This window comes from Salvelinus namaycush, chromosome 2 (genome assembly GCF_016432855.1).
Source record: "Salvelinus namaycush isolate Seneca chromosome 2, SaNama_1.0, whole genome shotgun sequence".
Lineage (NCBI taxonomy): Eukaryota > Metazoa > Chordata > Actinopteri > Salmoniformes > Salmonidae > Salvelinus > Salvelinus namaycush.
This window is the reverse complement of record NC_052308.1, coordinates 66816789-66836569: the sequence shown is the minus strand read 5'-3', so window position 1 is coordinate 66836569 and position 19781 is coordinate 66816789. Positions and strand designations below refer to the sequence as shown.

At 45.7% G+C, this 19781-nt stretch overlaps 1 protein-coding gene across 1 annotated transcript in view; it reads left to right on the top strand.

Moving 5' to 3' along the window:
• Positions 1–3650: 3650 nt before the first annotated feature.
• LOC120066534 (septin-9-like) overlaps positions 3651–19781 on the top strand; it is an 85676-nt gene continuing 69545 nt past the window's right edge. The window contains exon 1 of the mRNA XM_039017966.1: positions 3651–3969. Within this exon, the coding sequence (XP_038873894.1) occupies positions 3945–3969 (25 nt within the window). The 5' untranslated portion in view covers positions 3651–3944. The remainder of the gene's footprint in view (positions 3970–19781) is intronic.

Genomic DNA, 19781 nt, shown 5'->3' with positions numbered 1-19781 from the left:
AAAGACATAGATCTGCATCAAGTAGAACATGACTAGAACTACTCCTCGGAGACTGAAAGCATGTGTGAGCTGCTTGTTAATTACATAACTCACCACACCTGGCTTCAACCTGAGCAATCAACTTGGTAGCAAACAATTAAGGTCAGGCACACCTAAAACGGCGGCTAGCTATGCATGGCAATGGACTAGTTCACTTTATCCAAACCACACATGTATATACTTTCAAGCATTTTAGATAATATTCACTTCATGAAATACCTTTTAAAATGGTGATGAGGCCAGGCTAAGGCTGCCTCATCACACAGGTATAAGATGTGTTTAAAGTTTATAGTGATATCTGCTGTGGCCTCTCCCTTGTAAACCAGAAAAGATGTGACTGTCATTTTGCAGACAGTACCAGAAACTGTAATAGTTAAATGTATGCTCACTAGAGGGCAGCAAAACCATGATAATGTAGGGGTAGGAGGGGATGCCACTTGCCATGTTCGAGAGCATCAAATCCATGATGCATTGTGGATAAATGGTGACTGACTGACTGATCTACAAATATTCATGAGTAGTTATTTAAGATGCAAGGGGATTTGTAGATCAGTCCTTCGGCAGTCGCCAACAATGTCGAACAAGCCCAATGGTCGCGTTCCCCTGCTCAGATGTTGCTTGCATGAACCAAACTGTCATCAACTGACAAATTGCTAACAGAAGCCTGGTTGAATCAACGTTGTTCCATGTTATTTCAATGAAATGACGTTGAACCAAAGTTGAATAGACGTCTGTGCCCAGTGGGTATTTTGTCACAGCCTTTTGTTTTAAACAATCGGCAGCTGTTTTACGTTTTCAACCAGCAGCCTAATCAATTCTGATTGGCTGCATGAGGCCTGTATGGCTTCTTCTTTTTTTTGCACATTCAGGCGGCAGATAGGTCAATATCATTCATATAAAAAACGGACTACCAGAGGAGGCTGGTGGGAGGAGCTATAGGAGGACGGGCTCACTGTAATGCCTGGAATGGAATAATTGGAATGGTATCAAACACAAACATATGGAAACCACGTTTGACTCCGTTCCATAAACTACATTCCAGCCACTAAAATGAGCCCGTCCTCCTATAGCTCCTTCCACCAGCCTCCTCTGCAGACCAAGTATGGGCAGCCTGGATCAAAATGTTTTTTTTTTTAAAGGGTCAGAGTTGGAACTAACCATTTTAAATGGATAAGTACTGTATTTCATCAAGGTAAGTGTTTATTTTAGGCTTCACAAGAGGAGCCCAAATCATGTCTTAACCTAAAGCTCGTGTGGATTTAGCCATTATCATTACACCACATCAATTGCACTACATTGGGTCATTGGATGACCCCTTTAGCCTTGTCAGGGAAATGCCCCGACTCTTAGACGCTGCCCATATGCTCTGTCTAATCGCAAATACACCTCGCATTCGAAACAGGTTTGGAAACATTTGTAACTTAACTTTAATATGAATGACATCATTTTTCAAACACAAAAGATACACTTACTGTATACATTACACAGTATAGCAAAGTTGCAGCCAGCTGTGTTTTGATTAACACCTGCTTCTGACCAGAAATGTGGAATAGAATGGTCCAATGGAAATGTGAGTGCACGGTGAGAGTATGTGTCATTCCATGGCTGAAGGCTGTTACAGCTGGGTGCAACTTTCTAAACTGCTTACAGTAAGAGTTGATTCTTACTCACTGGTATAAAAGTTAAGTTCCAAAGGTTTCCAAAACCATATTTCGAGCTAGGATTATGAACGTTAAAACAGAGTGTCGGGATTGTAGTTCATATAGAGCCAGTTGTGGTCCAAACCTTCAGCTGACAACCCAAAAGGCTATAAGCCCCCTTGGGTTCTTGAGAGCTAGTGTGGATTTAGATACGGCCCAGACAATAGGAGCTCACCTGCCTATTTCAAGTGAAATGTGAAACTTAAGCTATGAGTATAAAAGATTAAGTGAGTGACTGTCACGTTCGTCGTATGGAGGAAGAGAGGAGGACCAAGGCGCAGCGTGATATGAATACATCTTCTATTTATTATAACGAAGAACACTTAACCAAACAACCGTGACGCTATATAGAAAATAGTGCTGAACACAAAACACTACACATAGACAATCACCCACAACCCACAATGACAAAACAGGCTACCTAAATATGGTTCCCAATCAGAGACAACGACTAACACCTGCCTCTGATTGAGAACCATATCAGGCCAAACACAGAAACAGACAAACTAGACTACAACATAGAATGCCCACTCAGATCACACCCTGACCAAACAAAACATATAAACATATAAAGCAAACTATGGTCAGGGCGTGACAGTGACTAATCTCATCCATACTAAATTCTCCTCTATCCTGTGTTATGAAGAAAAATAATTGAGCTAAAGTTTTTGTCAGTGTCCCAAAGAAATTATGACATTGCAATTGGGGGAAAATACATTTCAGCGAGACAAAGGCCAACATTTTAGGTCTGTGCCCTCACTGAATTAGTTTCCTTATTACTACAAATTTACTGAAAAAAATATAAACGCAACATGTAAAGCTTTGGTCCCATGTTTCATGAGCTGAAATAAAATATCTCAGAATTGTTCCATATTTACATCAAAGCTTATGTATCTAAAATAAAACATCCCTGTTAGTGAATATTTCTCCTTTGCCCAAAAAATGTAATAAAATCATCCACCTGACAGGTGTGGCATATTAAGAAGCGGATTAAACAGCATGATCATTACACAGGTACACATTGTGCTGGGGACAATAAAAGGCCACTAAAATATGCAGTTTTGTCACACAAGAATCCCACAGATGTCTGAAGTTTTGAGGGAGCGTGCAATTGGCATGCTGACTGCAAGAATGTCACCAGAGCTGTTTCCAGAGAATTTAATGTTCTTGTCTCTACCATAAGCCACCTCCAACATTGTTTTAGAGAATTTGGCAGTAAGTCCAACCAGCCTCACAACCACAACCCACGTGTAACCAATTCAGCCCAGGATCTCCAGATCCGGCTTCTTCACCTGTGGGATCATCTGAGACCAGCCACCCGGACAGCTGATGAAACAGAGGAATATTTCTGTCTGTAATAAAGCCCTTTTGTAGGGTAAAACCCATTCTGATTGATTGACTGGGCCTGGCTCCCAATTTAGTGGGCCTATGCCCTCCCAAGCCCACCCATGGCTGAGCCCCTGCCCAGTCATGTGAAATCCATAGATTAAGGCCTAATTAATTTATTTCAATTGTCTGATTTCCTTATATGAACTCTAACTCAGTAAAATTGTTGCATGTTGCGTTTATATTTTTATTCAGTAATAGAAACATCTGAGCCATTTAATATTTTACACTACAATAAAATGCAATGGATGTGTTCTAATTTACGAATAGAACCTCCTCAATCTTCCATGTAATGGTCAGTAGAGCGACATTTTGGGGACGCCAATGAGCTCAAACAAATGTATTCAACAACCTATAGGTCAACAACCTATGACGGCGTCTCTGCGACCTCTCTCTTCACATGGATGGATTGGATGCTTACGCACGGATGATGTCATGCATGGAAAGCGCAACACTAAAATAACAGCATGGTCATAAGTGGGACGTGCGTAAAAGGCACATCAACATCCATTCATGCCACTGATGCGCGCGTGATTCCATATGCACGCTCGTGTGGTCTGAAACGTGGAGCATCCCACGAAGTGCACATCAGGCTTGGTGAAACATCCAGCGACAATAAATAATACAGGCTAGGCTACGATAGTTAGAGTAGGCTACTCGATGGTTTGAACTGGGATATTTCGAACGGTTACGCATGAGCCGCGGCAACAGTGTGAACAGTGAAAGGACAAGCGGGATCAAGTACAAGAATACTTGGACGAATACTCAATACATTTTGGGGGGGTAACGTTGACTAATTGTCGCCCAAACGACCAGAACATGAAGAAAAGTCCTGCGAATTCAGGTATGTTGGGAAATTTGTTATTAATTTGTTACCCCTCAATTTCAAGTTGCTTTATTTCCAAGAGATCTTGATGGCTTGTTATAGATGATGTGATATGTTTGAGTGCATGTCTGTCTACTGTGTATTTTCAGCACTTAGTTTGATTCCTTTGTATTTTAATTATTTTAATTTGACCCTCTTTTATACATTTCTGAATACATTTTAGTTTAATGATCTATAGGCTAGTGTTTTCCCTACATGTCTGCATGTGTACCATATGCCTGGATTTCCCTGTATTTTCATTACTTGCATGACTTGTCATTAGATAAATCAAAGAGCCTATACTTTAACACAGGGAGCAGTACAGGTCAGTCACCTCTATTCCCTTTCTCTCCTTTTTATCATCAGACTCTCTACTTATATTTATTTTCTCTCTCTCTCTATCCACCTCCTTATTTTTAATGTTTCTTCTCTCCCCTCTGACCAGTGTGTGTATGCAGCCTGAGTGTTGTCCATCTAGAGGAGAGCCCCCTGGACTTCTCTAGCCATTAAGGCCTCTGTCTGTCCCATTATGCATCATCCCTCTGTCCGTCTCCTTCCTGCTCTCTGTGGCTGTGATGTGCTGGCCCTCTCTAGGCTGTGCTCTATTAATACACATAGTTTTGTGTGTGTGTGTGTGTGTGTGTGTGTGTGTGTGTGTGTGTGTGTGTGTGTGTGTGTGTGTGTGTGTGTGTGTGTGTGTGTGTGTGTGTGTGTGTGTGTGTGTTTAACAGCATACCTCTGCTCACTGGCTCCTCTCAGACCCCATCTGTGCTTCCCACTCGTTCCCAATGTTCAGGACCACAGGACAGGCTCCTGGGATCAAGTGGATCAGAGAACCAGAAAATAACACATGCTGATGCCACAGTGTTTTTTAGTGTGTGGGGATTCATGCTCAGATCACAGTTGGCAATACAGCACAAATGGATCAAGGACCAGGCTAAGCATCATTAAGTCAGTGTATGACCTTTCAAAGGGAAGGAGAATGGCCTTTAAAGCAGGACCTTTTCCTATATGGCATTATCCTCAGCAGTTTATGGAGTGCTATCAGTGATTATCACTGTATGTTGGCTCCTATCTCTGTTTATAATCCCAGATCCCTGGGAGAGCTCTGATACTGATACCAACCATCTCTTAGTGGTGGTGTTGAGACAAACCAGACAGCCTGTCCCAAAACACTCACTAACCCTTCTCCTTGGGCTTATCCTTTTGATGTTAAATCTGTAGGTTGTTAGCAATATGGTGGAAGGTCTCCCACTACACTGCTGAAACCTGTCCAGACCCTCCAGATCTGCTTATACTGATACTAGGGCTCTGTTTGTGAGGTTGAGACGAAACAGAGACCCACTCTGAAGGGAAACTCACCCATGGTTTTATTGCTTAGTTCAAGCATTGCATGGATGCGTGCCTGTATTTCTGAGCTGACTCTTCATGAGTTATGATCATGCTCTGTTCTAGCGGCAATTCTGGGCTTGTGTAGTTGTCACAAGTGGAGATGTTGAGAGAAATCTCTATTTCCCATCCCTGTGGTTAGCGCTGCTCTATTTTCCATCCCTGTGGTTAGCGCTGTTCTATTTCCCATCCCTGTGGTTAGTGCTGCTCTATTTCCCATCCCTGTGGTTAGCGCTGCTCTTTTTCCCATCCCTGTGGTTAGCGCTGCTCTATTTCCCATCCCTGTGGTTAGCGCTGCTCTTTTTCCCATCCCTGTGGTTAGCGCTGCTCTATTTCCCATCCCTGTGGTTAGCGCTGCTCTTTTTCCCATCCCTGTGGTTAGCGCTGCTCTATTTCCCATCCCTGTGGTTAGCGCTGCTCTTTTTCCCATCCCTGTGGTTAGTGCTGCTCTATTTCCCATCCCTGTGGTTAGCGCTGCTCTATTTTCCATCCCTGTGGTTAGTGCTGCTCTATTTCCCATCCCTTTGGTTAGCGCGGCTCTATTTTGCATCGCTGTGGTTAGCGCTGCTCTATTTTCCATCCCTGTGGTTAGTGCTGCTCTATTTCCCATCCCTTTGGTTAGCGCGGCTTTATTTTGCATCGCTGTGGTCAGCGCGGCTTTATTTTGCATCGCTGTGGTTAGCGTTGCTCTATTTCCCATCCCTGTGGTTAGCGCTGCTCTATTTCCCATCGCTGTGGTTAGCGCTACTCTATTTCCCATCGCTGTGGTTAGCGTTGCTCTATTTCCCATCCCTGTGGTTAGCGCTGCTCTCTTTCCCATCCCTGTGGTTAGCGCTACTCTATTTCCCATCCCTGTGGTTAGCGCTACTCTATTTCCCATCCCTGTGGTTAGCGCTGCTCTATTTCCCATCCCTGTGGTCAGCGCTGCTCTATTTTCCATCCATGTAGTTAGTGCTGCTCTATTTCCCATCCCTTTGGTTAGCGCGGCTCTATTTTGCATCGCTGTGGTCAGCGCTGCTCTATTTTCCATCCCTGTGGTTAGCGCTGCTCTATTTCCCATCGCTGTGGTTAGCGCTGCTCTATTTCCCATCGCTGTGGTTAGCGCTGCTCTATTTCCCATCCCTGTGGTTAGCGCTTCTCTATTTCCCATCGCTGTGGTCAGTGCTGCTCTATTTCCCATCGCTGTGGTTAGTGCTGCTCTATTTCCCATCCCTTTGGTTAGCGCGGCTCTATTTTGCATCGCTGTGGTCAGCACTGCTCTATTTTCCATCCCTGTGGTTAGCGCTGCTCTATTTCCCATCGCTGTGGTTAGCGCTGCTCTATTTCCCATCGCTGTGGTTAGCGCTGCTCTATTTCCCATCGCTGTGGTTAGCGCTGCTCTATTTCCCATCGCTGTGGTTAGCGCTGCTCTATTTCCCATCGCTGTGGTTAGTGCTGCTCTATTTCCCATCCCTTTGGTTAGCGCGGCTCTATTTTGCATCGCTGTGGTCAGCGCTGCTCTATTTTCCATCCCTGTGGTTAGCGCTGCTCTATTTCCCATCGCTGTGGTTAGCGCTGCTCTTTTTCCCATCCCTGTGGTTAGCGCTTCTCTATTTCCCATCGCTGTGGTCAGCGCTGCTCTATTTCCCATCGCTGTGGTTAGTGCTGCTCTATTTCCCATCCCTTTGGTTAGCGCGGCTCTATTTTGCATCGCTGTGGTCAGCACTGCTCTATTTTCCATCCCTGTGGTTAGCGCTGCTCTATTTCCCATCGCTGTGGTTAGCGCTGCTCTATTTCCCATCGCTGTGGTTAGCGCTGCTCTATTTCCCATCCCTGTGGTTAGCGCTGCTCTATTTCCCATCGTTGTGGTTAGCGCTGCTCTATTTCCCATCGCTGTGGTTAGTGCTGCTCTATTTCCCATCCCTTTGGTTAGCGCGGCTCTATTTTGCATCGCTGTGGTCAGCGCTGCTCTATTTTCCATCCCTGTGGTTAGCGCTGCTCTATTTCCCATCGCTGTGGTTAGCGCTGCTCTATTTCCCATCGCTGGGAAATGGACATAGATGTGGACAACCAGTGGACATAGATGTTATTCAATATTTTCTTCCACACAGAGGAAGACTTTTGTTTTGTGTCTGATGTCTCCTATGAAGGCAAGGCCAGGGAATCTTCATCTGGACAGAGTCCTCTGTCTGTCTGTCTGGGATACACATTGAGAACTAATGGGCTGGATGTACCTATGTTGTTGCCTATTTCCCAGTAACAAACTCCAAATGAAAGTGTGGTGGGGGCTCAGCTGAGTAAATGCACTCCCCATCTCTCCCTCTGTACACTTGAGCGAACCCAGTCAGCTGCACTGTACACTGACTCCTCTCAAGATTTGTCCGCACACTGAATGGACCTTTTGTGCTAAGGAGTTGCTCAAGGGGGTGTTATGAACTTGTTACACTTGCTATTTTTTGATGCTGGCCTCCATAATGAAGTGGGTGTCAGGTCTCTAATGTGCATTAGCAGCACGCCTTTTAAAGACTTAATAGCAAATCAAATGGTTCGGTGAAGCGTAACGTCCCCATCAGCATGATTTGTCATCACGAAAATCGTTATCCTGACCTACAGCGTTTTACATCCTAGTCTTCAGCTAAGTTAGTACTAACAGGAAAGAGAGACCAGAAATACATGTATTGTTAGTGCGTATGAGTTACTAATCTGTAACAGTGTTTGTGTTTGTCAGATTATCTGTGTGTGGCGTAGTCATCCCTAATGGGGCAGCACTCCCGGTGATGTCATTGATGTGAGGAAGTGACAAAATTATCTCAGTCCTGTGTACAGTATTTGGCCTAAGGAGGCTGTTGGTTTAGGTTTGCCCCCCCCCCCCCCCCAGCAGATGTCGCATCGGGGTCAACTGGGACCGCTAGGCATCTCTGGTTCCTGGGCACAGACAGTTGAAAGTAGGGCAGAGTCTCTCAACTCTGGTCCAGGGTACCCCCACACAGGGAGTGCAGGCTTTTGTTCAAGCCAAACACTAACTCTTGAATCAATTAATCAACCAGTTGATTCAGGTGTGTAAGTGCTGAATCAGATTAGTGATGGGCTGGAACAAATGCCTGAATACTGTGTGAGTGTCCCTGGACCAGAATTGAGCAACACCCTTGTAAAGGGATGCTGTGTATCAACCCTCCGTGTGGCTGGACGAGTTGAGCAACCCTGTATGTAATAAGGAACTTTGTATCTAGTTTTTCTCATTAGGCTCCAGTGTGTCAGCTATCCTCCTACTCAGTAGCACAATGTCAGATCCAGGTCCCGTAGTGACCAAGCAGCAGATGAGGAGTCAATACTGCTCTTTATGTCTCCTTAACAATGCTGCCTTACAGTGAAGCCAGCTCGTTCCCTGAGTCTGAGACACTCTGTACTGGACCAAACCCAACTCACTGTGGATAGTGCATCCAATGGTTCACTGAGTTCAGCATGTTGCTGGCAACACATGGGTCGTGGATTAGATTTCCCTCGTGGGCCATTGTTTTTAATGTTCATCCTGTGTCATTGTTAATGTTGACTATTCTGTCTCTTTAGAATAAAGTGTCTGCTAAGTGACCTATTAAGCTCTCTCGTTGATGAGTATCACACCAGAACTCCCACTCAGAAAAACCCACTACTTAGCCTATGGTTCTCAAAGGGACTTGGTGTTCTGTGAATTTGCGTATCCGCACAAATGGTTATATCTCCATTTCCTGCTGGAGAAGCTTTAAGCTTTCATTAGCCTAATCTTAAGCCCCCCCCATAGGAAGTAACCCATTACTTATTATGGCTCATTTGTCTCCAGTCTCCCCAGGTCCAGATGCCTCTATGATTAGTCTCGTTGTACAGGAATGCCCACTGACGTTTTGTTTCGGAATGCCGTCAAACCGCTGGAAATACTGTGGTGCGCTCTATGACATCATTAGCCAGTGTGTCAGAGTTCAGCTATATATAGGGTTGTTGATTTGTGTAACACGGATGATATTTCAGCTTAAAGCCTAGTCCCCCCCCCCCCCCCCCCCACACACACACACACACACACACTGAAAACAGGACACTGAAAACAGGGCCATGTCACTACGGCTTAGGGTGATGGGCAGTCTTCTAGTGTTAACCATTATTTAGTTATATAACTTATATAAAACACACACACCTTCTGTTGAGAGCAGATGTCATTAACATAGCATGACTAATGAGCTAGTCATTATTGCCATGCAGATTAGCTTGTAAACATAATGTGGACAGTCATATTATGTTATATTGTTATATTGTTTATTGAATTTCCGCAAATGCATTAAAAACAGTAATAGCATGTGTTTTTAAAAGAGTCGATTTTAAGGTACTATGGTAGGTAATGTGGATGGCCATGTCAATTAATAGTTGCATAATGTCTCAGTAGAAGCCACGTAGGGCATATTTAACACTCTGTGGTCTTGTATTTATCTGGGAGTGCTCTGTGACCAAACACCAAATGCACAGACACTACCACAGCGCTCGTGTGTGTGTGTGTGTGTGTGTGTGTGTGTGTGTGTGTGTGTGTGTGTGTGTGTGTGTGTGTGTGTGTGTGTGTGTGTGTGTGTGTGTGTGTGTGTGTGTGTGTGTGTGTGTGTGTGTGTGTGTGTGTGTGTGTGTGTGTGTGTGTGTGTGTGTGTGTGTGTGTGTGGAGACTGTCTGGGTCAGTGCAGCAGATTTAGACATCAGGAGCCTGCCATGCTGATTACAGGGGCACAAGCCACAAGGAACCACAGGAACTTTTTCTCTCTCTCTGCCTCTCCATTTCTCCCTCTATTGTTCTCTCTCTCTTTCTCTCTCTCTTTCTCTCTCTCTTTCTCACTCTCTTTCTCACTCACTCACTCACTCACTCACTCACTCACTCACTCACTCACTCACTCACTCACTCACTCACTCACTCACTCACTCACTCACTCACTCACTCACTCACTCACTCACTCACTCACTCACTCACTCACTCACTCACTCACTCACTCACTCACTCACCATGACTCAGTTTAGTCTAATTCGCAGGGACAGGACAGAGGTGTGTGTGTGTGTGTGTGTGTGTGTGTGTGTGTGTGTGTGTGTGTGTGTGTGTGTGTGTGTGTGTGTGTGTGTGTGTGTGTGTGTGTGTGTGTGTGTGTGTGTGTGTGTGTGTGTGTGTGTGTGTGTGTGTGTGTGTGTGTGTGTGTGTGTGGAATCCCAAAACACACATTATTGTTGACTACCTAGCCCTCAGTCTTGTTTGTCCATGCACTCTGTACCCTGCTGTGTGTTACGCAGTACTTAGTGAATTGATAAGGCATCCAAGCCACTGTTGATGATTCATTTTCTCAATGTCAACATGTGTCAGTATTTAACTCCATCTGTCAGTTCTAAATGCTAAGTGTGGTTCTGACCTGGGCATTTTATAGCCTGAGTCCAAGATCTGTTTGTGCTGTCTTGCCAACTCCCTTGCTATGAGTGTCACGCCAAACAAGTTGGAACACAAACAGATCAGAGACTCAGGCTAGGTCTGGGCTATGTAGAGCCGGAGACTCCTGGGCCTGGACCCGACACTGTGAGGATATATCCCATTCTGGCCTGTCTGCTGCCAGCTTCCTCCAGGCTCTAATTACTACCTTATGGTGAGGAAATATCCAGCAGATGTCCCAGTACTACCACAGCCACGCTGGGAAGGACAGACAGACGGACTGCAGTCCAAGCACTTTTTCAACACTTTGATTTAACATCTTACTGACCTGGAATTGGGGTTGGGGGTTGTCAGACTTTTGGAAAGAAAAAAGTCTGTCTTTGAGTCAGAGTTGAGAAATGATTGTCCTGAGGGGATTAGATAGTATCTACAATCTGTTTTGTACTGTGAGCAGCCATTCCCAGAGTAATTACTCAGCCTTTGGGACATGACTTATTCAGCTATATATTGGCCATGAAATTCATTCTCTATTTGGTTATGAACTGGGAAGTGTAACTTCTCTCTCTGACTGGTTTACACCAGGTCATCTTTAACCAATGAAAACCATGAGAAATTGATAGCAAACAGAAACGTCAAAGACCAAATCTAATCACTGTGTTATTGAACGCAGGCCTTGCTCATTAACTCAACCACACTGACTCCGCATAATCACAATCTCAATCCGCGTCTTTACACCGGGTCAATTCCCCCAAAGCCCCAGTGAGCCCCACTCACGCATCCCCTCTCCCTCAGCATTTGGACACCATCAGTGGGGAATATGTGGATGGGATTGGGGATGAGCATGTGGCTGCCATCGAGAGCAGAGAGAATCGGGTGATTGGATCAAATCAAGGTCCCTCAATCAGGCAGAGTTTGTGTGTGTGTGTGTGTGTGTGTGTGTGTGTGTGTGTGTGTGTGTGTGTGTGTGTGTGTGTGTGTGTGTGTGTGTGTGTGTGTGTGTGTGTGTGTGTGTGTGTGTGTGTGTGTGTGTGTGTGTGTGTGTGTCATAGGCCCTAGATTAACAGCTGCTGGATGTGTCGTAGCAGGGTGGCAGATAGAAATGAATATGTCTAGCTTATCGATTCCTGAATGTTGTGAATGAATCCCAGGCCAGCAGGTCTGGTTGTAAAAGCAGGGCAGTAGACTCATGAGAAGGACAGGCCTGTCTGTGTCTAACAGAGAATAGAGGAGCTGCGCTGTGTAGCGCTGAGATGAGGTCATAGATTGTGGCTGCAGTGACGAATCGGGCACAGTCTGTTTTATTTTCTCTCCCTCGCTCCCCCTTTATTCTGCATCATCAGCTCTTACTGTAGGTTTAGAAAGACGGTCTAAAATTGTGTGTGTGTGTGTGTGTGTGTGTGTGTGTGTGTGTGTGTGTGTGTGTGTGTGTGTGATTATGCCTGTGTGTATATCATCGGCCCCCCGAGGCCCTTCCCCAGATGTGCAGAAGACATGCTCCTGCAGAGGGAATCTCCTGATCTCTCCTCCTCCTATCCTCCCTTTTACCTTAACTCCTTTCTTCTTCCTGTCCATTTACATTCAGTCCTTTCACTACCTCCTCCTCTCTTTTCTCTTCCCACTCATCTTTTATCTCCTTCTGACTGTTCTTTCTCCTTCATAGTGCATCACCGCCCCATAAGCATGTCTATACTAGTGGTCCGCTGTGTACTGGTCCAGTCTTTGACTCTTATGTAACTAAATGTAGCATGTCGGGGTCAGGCGTTTGGTCATAGATCATGTAGTAAAGTGACGGCTTACATTTAATGTGAACCCTTCGGCTCACCATGCAACGTCAGTCACCGTGTAGGCTACAGCTTTTTGGGGCTTGTGTGTTTGGTCTTGCATGGGTGCTTTTGTGTACATGGCTGTCTGCGTTCTATGCCCATCTGCCTTACTGCACAACGTGTGTGTGTGTGTGTGTGTGTGTGTGTGTGTGTGTGTGTGTGTGTGTGTGTGTGTGTGTGTGTGTGTGTGTGTGTGTGTGTGTGTGTGTGTGTGTGTGTGTGTGTGTGTGTGTGTGTGTACAGGATGTACGGTCATGCGAGAGGAATCTGCTCTGGATAACAGCCTTTCTCCCCAGGCTGGGTGGTGATGGTGGTGTGTGTGTCTGCATATGAGTGTGTTTGTATGTGTGTGCATGCCTATGTGTGCATGCGTGCACATGTGTATGTGCGTGTATAAGTGTGTGTGTGTGCATACGTGCGCGTGTGTGCATACATGCACGTGTCTGCATATGTGTGTTTGTGTGCATACATGCGCGTGTGTATGTGTGTGTGTGCATACATGCGCCTGTGTATGTGTGTGTGCATACATGCGCCTGTGTGTGTGCATGCGTGCACGTGTGTGTGCATATGTGCGTGTGTGTGTGTGCATACGTGCGTGTGTGTGTGTGCATACGTGGGTGTGTGTGCATACGTGCATGTGTGTGCACATGTGTGTTTGTATGCATACATGCGCTTGTGTATGTGTGTGTGCATACATGCGCCTGTGTGTGTGTGTGTGTGTGCATACGTGCGCGCGTGTGTGTATACGTGCGCTTGTGTGTGCATACGTGCCCGCGTGTGTGTGTGCGTGTATATGTGTGTGTGTGCGTGCGCGTGTGGGTGTGCATAGTGCGTGTGTGTGCATACGTGAATGTGTGTGCATACGTGTGTTTGTGTCAATGCATACGTGCGCGTGTGTGCATACGTGCGCGTGTGTGCATACATGGGCGCGTGTGTGCATATGGGCGCGTGTGTGCATACGTGCGCGTGTGTGCATACGTGCGTGTGTGTGTGCATACGTGTGTGTGTGTGCGCGTGTGTGTGTGCGCATACATGCGCATGTGTGTGTGCATACATGGCAGAACACTGACATTCCTGTCATGCAGGAAATCACGCACAGAACAAGCAGTATGGCTGGTGGCATTGTCATGCTGGAGGGTCATGTCAGGATGAGCCTGCAGGAAGGGTACCACATGAGGGAGGAGGATGTCTTCCCTGTAACGCACAGCGCTGAGATTGCCTGCAATGACAACAAGCTCAGTCCGATGATGCTGTGACACACCTGCATGTTCATTAATTGTTTATGGTTCATTAAACAAGCATGGGAAACAGTGTTTAAACCATTTACAATGAAGATCTGTGAAGTTATTGGGATTTTTACGAATTATCTTTGAAAGACAGGGTCCTGAAAAAGGGATGTTTCTTTTTTTGCAGCGTTATTATTATTATTATTCCAGTCGTTTACCGCTCTCATTGTCGGAGTGGACACGTTGTTTGCAGAGCGCATAACCTATACTACACTTGTAAGAAACACATTTTGGTTTATTTCATTCCATTTACGAGTTCTGTCAATTTAGTCATTTACAGGAGCACTCCAAACAAAAGACAATGTTGAGTAAGAACGTGCACCTGATTACGAATAGAAGTAGGCCGGCCTATAGGCTTCTCAAAGTAATGTTTTCTTCACCTCAAAGCAAAGTCTGTTGAGACTAACAATTGTTCCTCAATGTATTTGAAAAATCTTTCCAGCTCTCTCCCTTTTTGATAACCACTCAGTGTGAAAGGAAAAATGTCATGCTCTGTCTGTGTCACGATCGTCGTAAGGAATGGGCCAAGGTGCAGCGTGGTAGATGTACATTTTTTATTTTAATAAATGAACACCGAACAAAAAACAACAAAACGAACAAACGAAACGTGAAGCTATACAACTAGCGCTGACAGGCAACTAAACATAGACAAGATCCCACAAACACAAATGAGGAAATGGCTACCTAAATATGATCCCCAATCAGAGACAACGATAAACAGCTGCCTCTGATTGGGAACCATATCAGGCCACCATAGAAATACAAAATGACCTAGATTACCCACCCAAGTCACTATCACGCCCCAACCAACACAGATAAAAAACAGCTTACTATGGTCAGGGCGTGACAGTCTGATCCAGTGGAAGCATCATAAAATAGGCCTACCTGATTACTACTTATCCCTTGCACAAATACCCTACAGCTGATGGCATAGAATATTTTATACAATGTTGCAAGGAGCTCCAGGCCAGACCCAAGTTAAGAGTTAATACAATGTTTCAAGTTTGTTGCAGACAGGCCATGTGTAGACACTGCAGGCTGCAATGTTTTTATTTGTTGGCTTTATAGGCTATTTTTACATAGTTGGCAATAGAAGTTACTTTTGAAGTTTATATCATTTTCATATAGAATTGGATAGAATTTTGATGTACCACATGACAATGATTTTGAGATATACGAAGACATTATTATGAATAAAATGAAATTGTTCCATGACAAATGTGAATATGGAAACCATAACTGGTACACAGATCAGTAAAAATTGTAATATAAATTGGCATTCCATGTGAGAAAGTTGGCCGACTCCTCGTGTAGCCTATTACCAGCAACTTCAGGAGAGTAACAGCAGAATCTGCGAAAGCCAGCGGGAGTTGGATGGTTGGGACAGGTTAAGGTTTTTTCTTCTGGTTATCTTGATCTCTGGCTCCTTCTTGAGTCATTTGTGTCTTATTTCATCAAACAGTGAGCTTAAAGCATCAGACAAGCTCAATGCATATAAAGTGGATTTTATTAAAACACATAAGGTGTGTCTATCACAGGAGGTAAGTGGCACCTTAATTGGGGAGGACGGGCTAGTGGTAATGGCTGGAGTAATGGCTGGTTTCCATATGTTTGATGCCATTCCATTCACTCTGTTCCAGCCATTATTATGAGACATCTTCCCCTCAGCAGCCTCCACTGGTGTCTATATATGGGACAAAATATATTGGTCGAAAGAACAGATGACTCTAGGTCGACCAAGATTTTGTTGTTGTTGGGGACAGCCCTAGTGTGGTGGGAGGTTCTCCTCTAGCAGGCAGGTTTGGATTATGTAGAGGGTAGGTGGTGAAACGTATGAGTGAAACCATCTCTCTACAGCTAGACACTGGAGCTGATCTCTCTCCTCTCTCTACAGCTAGACACTGGAGCTGGTCTCGCTCTCTCCTCTCTCTACAGCTGGACGCTGGAGCTAGTCTCTCTCTCTCCTCTCTCTACAGATAGACGCTGGAGCTGGTCTCTCTCGCTCTCCTCGCTCTACAGATAGATGCTGGAGCTGGTCTCTCTCGCTCTCCTCTCTACAGATGGACGCTGGAGCTGGTCTCTCTCTCTCCTCTCTACAGCTGGATGCTGGAGCTAGTCTCTCTCTCCTCTCTCTACAGATAGACGCTGGAGCTGGTCTCGCTCCTCTCTCTACAGATAGATGCTGGAGCTGGTCTCTCTCTCCTCTCTCTACAGATAGACGCTGGAGCTGGTCTCTCTCTCTCTCTCCTCTGTCTACAGATGGACGCTGGAGCTAGTCTCTCTCTCCTCTCTCTACAGATGGACGCTGGAACTGGTCTCTCTCTCCTCTCTCTACAGATGGACGCTGGAACTGGTCTCTCTCTCCTCTCTCTACAGATGGACGCTGGAACTGGTCTCTTTCTCCTTTCTCTCCTCTCTCTACAGATGGACGCTGGAGCTAGTCTCTCTCTCCTCTCTTTACAGATGGACGCTGGAGCTAGTCTCTCTCTCCTCTCTCTACAGATGGACGCTGGAAGCTAGTCTCTCTCTCCTCTCTCTACAGATGGACGCTGGAACTGGTCTCTCTCTCCTCTCTCTCCTCTCTCTACAGATGGACGCTGGAGCTAGTCTCTCTCTCCTCTCTTTACAGATGGACGCTGGAGCTAGTCTCTCTCTCCTCTCTCTACAGATGGACGCTGGAAGCTAGTCTCTCTCTCCTCTCTCTACAGATGGACGCTGGAGCTGGTCTCTCTCTCCTCTCTCTACAAATGGACGCTGGAGCTGGTCTCTCTCTCCTATCTCTACAGATGGACACTGGAGCTGGTCTCTCTCTCTCTTATCTCTACAGATAGACGCTGGAGCTGGTCTCGCTCTCCTCTCTCTACAGATGGACACTGGAGCTGGTCTCCCTCCTCAATTAGGTCTCACCATGGAGCCACTACAGTACAGCCCTGTTGAGGCTTATAGTAAACCAACGTTGAATCAGACCTGGCTTACCGTACGTAGCACCACTGTTTAAATACCGTACACATATCCCAAATCAAAAAGTGTGACACCAAAAGATACTGTTGTTTTGTTAGTTGCCTGAGTGTCACAAATAGGAAGTCACAGATTGTCACGGGTGGTTCTGTGTGTGTGTTTGTGCGTGTGGTCGCAAGCGTGCCTGCTTGCATGAGTCTGTGTGAAAGAGACCACAGTGCTTTTGGGCTCAGGCCAAGGGTCTGACTCTGTCTCGCCTGACCAGCTGAGCACTGACTAGGTCCAGGGTAGACCGGGTTAGTGCTGCCATTTGGCTGCCCTAAAGAGTTCTCCTTAATTAAAACATGTCATAAGCAGTCACTGCATTCCATTAACTTTGTTATTGCTCAACAGCTTTAACAGCCTTAAAACCGGGCCTCTATTTTTGACAGACTTGGGTAACATTGACAAACACCATGTGGATGGAAGTTGGCTTCTTCCTTATGACTGAGTTCCTCTTTAATAAAGGTGAAAATGTATCCAGAGTGTAGCTCTGATCTGTTTCTTTGTGTGACCTTTAGTAACCACACAGTGTGTGTGTGTGTGTGTTTGTGTGTGTGAGCGCACGCATGGACACACCAACATACACATATGGACACACACCTACAAATCTACACACACCCCTATCCCTCCATCCAGTCCCTCTACTCCCCCACACAGACATATGGCCATATGACTTGAAGAGTGGGGGAGTGAGGAGAGCCAGAGGAAGGAGGTGCAGCAGAGGTGGAGAGACATACAACTCCACAGAGCTGGTTTGGGTTAGAAGGGACCCTAGATAACGGCTTTCTGTTAAAAGGGCTATGTAGATACAGATAACCCCACTGCTCATCCATGCCTGTCTCATTCCCACTAGGCTCCAGTGTGTGTGTGTAGATTGGGGTGTTTGTGTGTGTCCCATCTGTTGGCCATGGGGCACCCTTTCATGACTGGTTCCAACTTCCTTGGGTCCTCCATACAGTAGATGAAGCAATTTAAAAAGAGGATCTTACAAGACAGAGGGAAAACCCAGAGAAGGTTATTATGAGTGTTTGTGAACTCACTTCTGATCACACTCTTTGGCAGAGAGACTGCAAAGTTTGGCTCCGGTTGAAGTTTTTGACAACGTACAACAAATCCCCGTCGACACGTACACCATCCCCAGCCCCGTCTCTTGTATCATCACCTCACCTCAGATAAAGCCGGGCGTTTGTCATCGGGGCGAGGCAAGAGAAACAACTTGCCCTATCGCAACTGTAGCATATCACTGTCCTCACCCAGCCGCGGTTCCTGTAGACTAAACTAAAACAGCCCAGGACAGGTCACATTCACCTGAAAGAGCCAAAGGGTTTGTCTCCAATCATGTTTACACTAAAGCTATCGAGATAGCTAAGTCGCTATCTCTGGCTAGCTAAAGGCGCTAACTCTGCACTATCTAGGGAGGGATTGGATGTCCCTATGAGAACAAATGGAAAGGGAAGTGAAGTGCTTGTAACTTGGGCTGCGTGTGTTTGTTTGGCCGTTTTCTCGCCCAGACGGCAGCTCGCTAAGTGACCCTTGACCTCTCCTGAGAGCAAGGTGGAGGGTCAGAGGCCAGAGTGCGTCCTGCTCTCCTGGCGTCAGGGGAGGGGTTGGAAAGGGAGTGGGGTTAGGGGTGGGCACTATGGAATGCTCCAGGTCTGTTAAGTGACTCCAGTGTTTGTTTTTCCTGATTAAACCCCAGTCAATAGAACTGGAGATACTCTGGGAGGATAGAATACACAGTCTCTGGTCAGGAAATGTTAAAGTTCCTCTATAACTCACTCAGTTGAGTGTGATGTTGTTTAGGGGTGTATTCTTCATCCGCTTACCCCACGTTTACCTTGAAACCATGGCGTCTTAGAATGGTGTCGAAGGTCCCTACACATACAGTATCAGAGAGTATGTGTGTGTGTGTGTGTGTGTATGTATGTGTGTGTGTGTGTGTGTGTGTGTGTGTGTGTGTGTGTGTGTGTGTGTGTGTGTGTGTGTGTGTGTGTGTGTGTGTGTGTGTGTGTGTGTGTGTGTGTGTGTGTGTGTGTGTGTGTGTGATTGGGTGCTGTTAAATAGAGGTAGCGGAGTGCTTGAGTTCCATGATCCTTCTAGAGAAACTTTTTTTAAAGATAGAGAGAACTTCTATATGATCAGCACATGGCCACACGGTACTAACACTGCATTATCACACAGTACTAACACTGCATTATCACACAGTACTAACACTGCATTATCACACTGTACTCACGCTGCATTATCACATGGTGCTCACGCTGCATTATCACACAGTAATAACACTGCATTGTCACACAGTATTAACACTACATTATCACACAGTGCTACCGCTGCATTATCGTGCGGTACTCACGATGCATTATCACACAATACTAACGCCGCATTATCGGGCAGTTCTACCGCTGCATTGTCGTGTGGTACTCGCGCTGCATTATCACACAATGCTAACGCCGCATTGTCACACCGTGCTACCGCTGCATTATCGCACCGTGCTAACACTGCATTATCGCACCGTGCTAACGCTGCATTATCACACCGTACTAACGCTGCATTATCACACAGTGCTACCGCTGCATTATCACACCGTACTAACGCTGCATTATTGCACCGTACTAACACTGCATCGCCACACAGTACTAATACTGCATCGTCACACAATACTAACACTGCACTATCACACAATACTAACGTTGCATTATCACACAGTACTAACGTTGCATTATCACACAGTACTAATGTTGCAGTATCACACAGTACTAACACTACATCATCACACAGTGCTAACACTGCATTATCACACAGTACTAACACTGCATCATCAAACAGTGCTAACACTGCATTATCACACAGTACTAACACTGCATCATCACACAGTGCTAACACTGCATCATC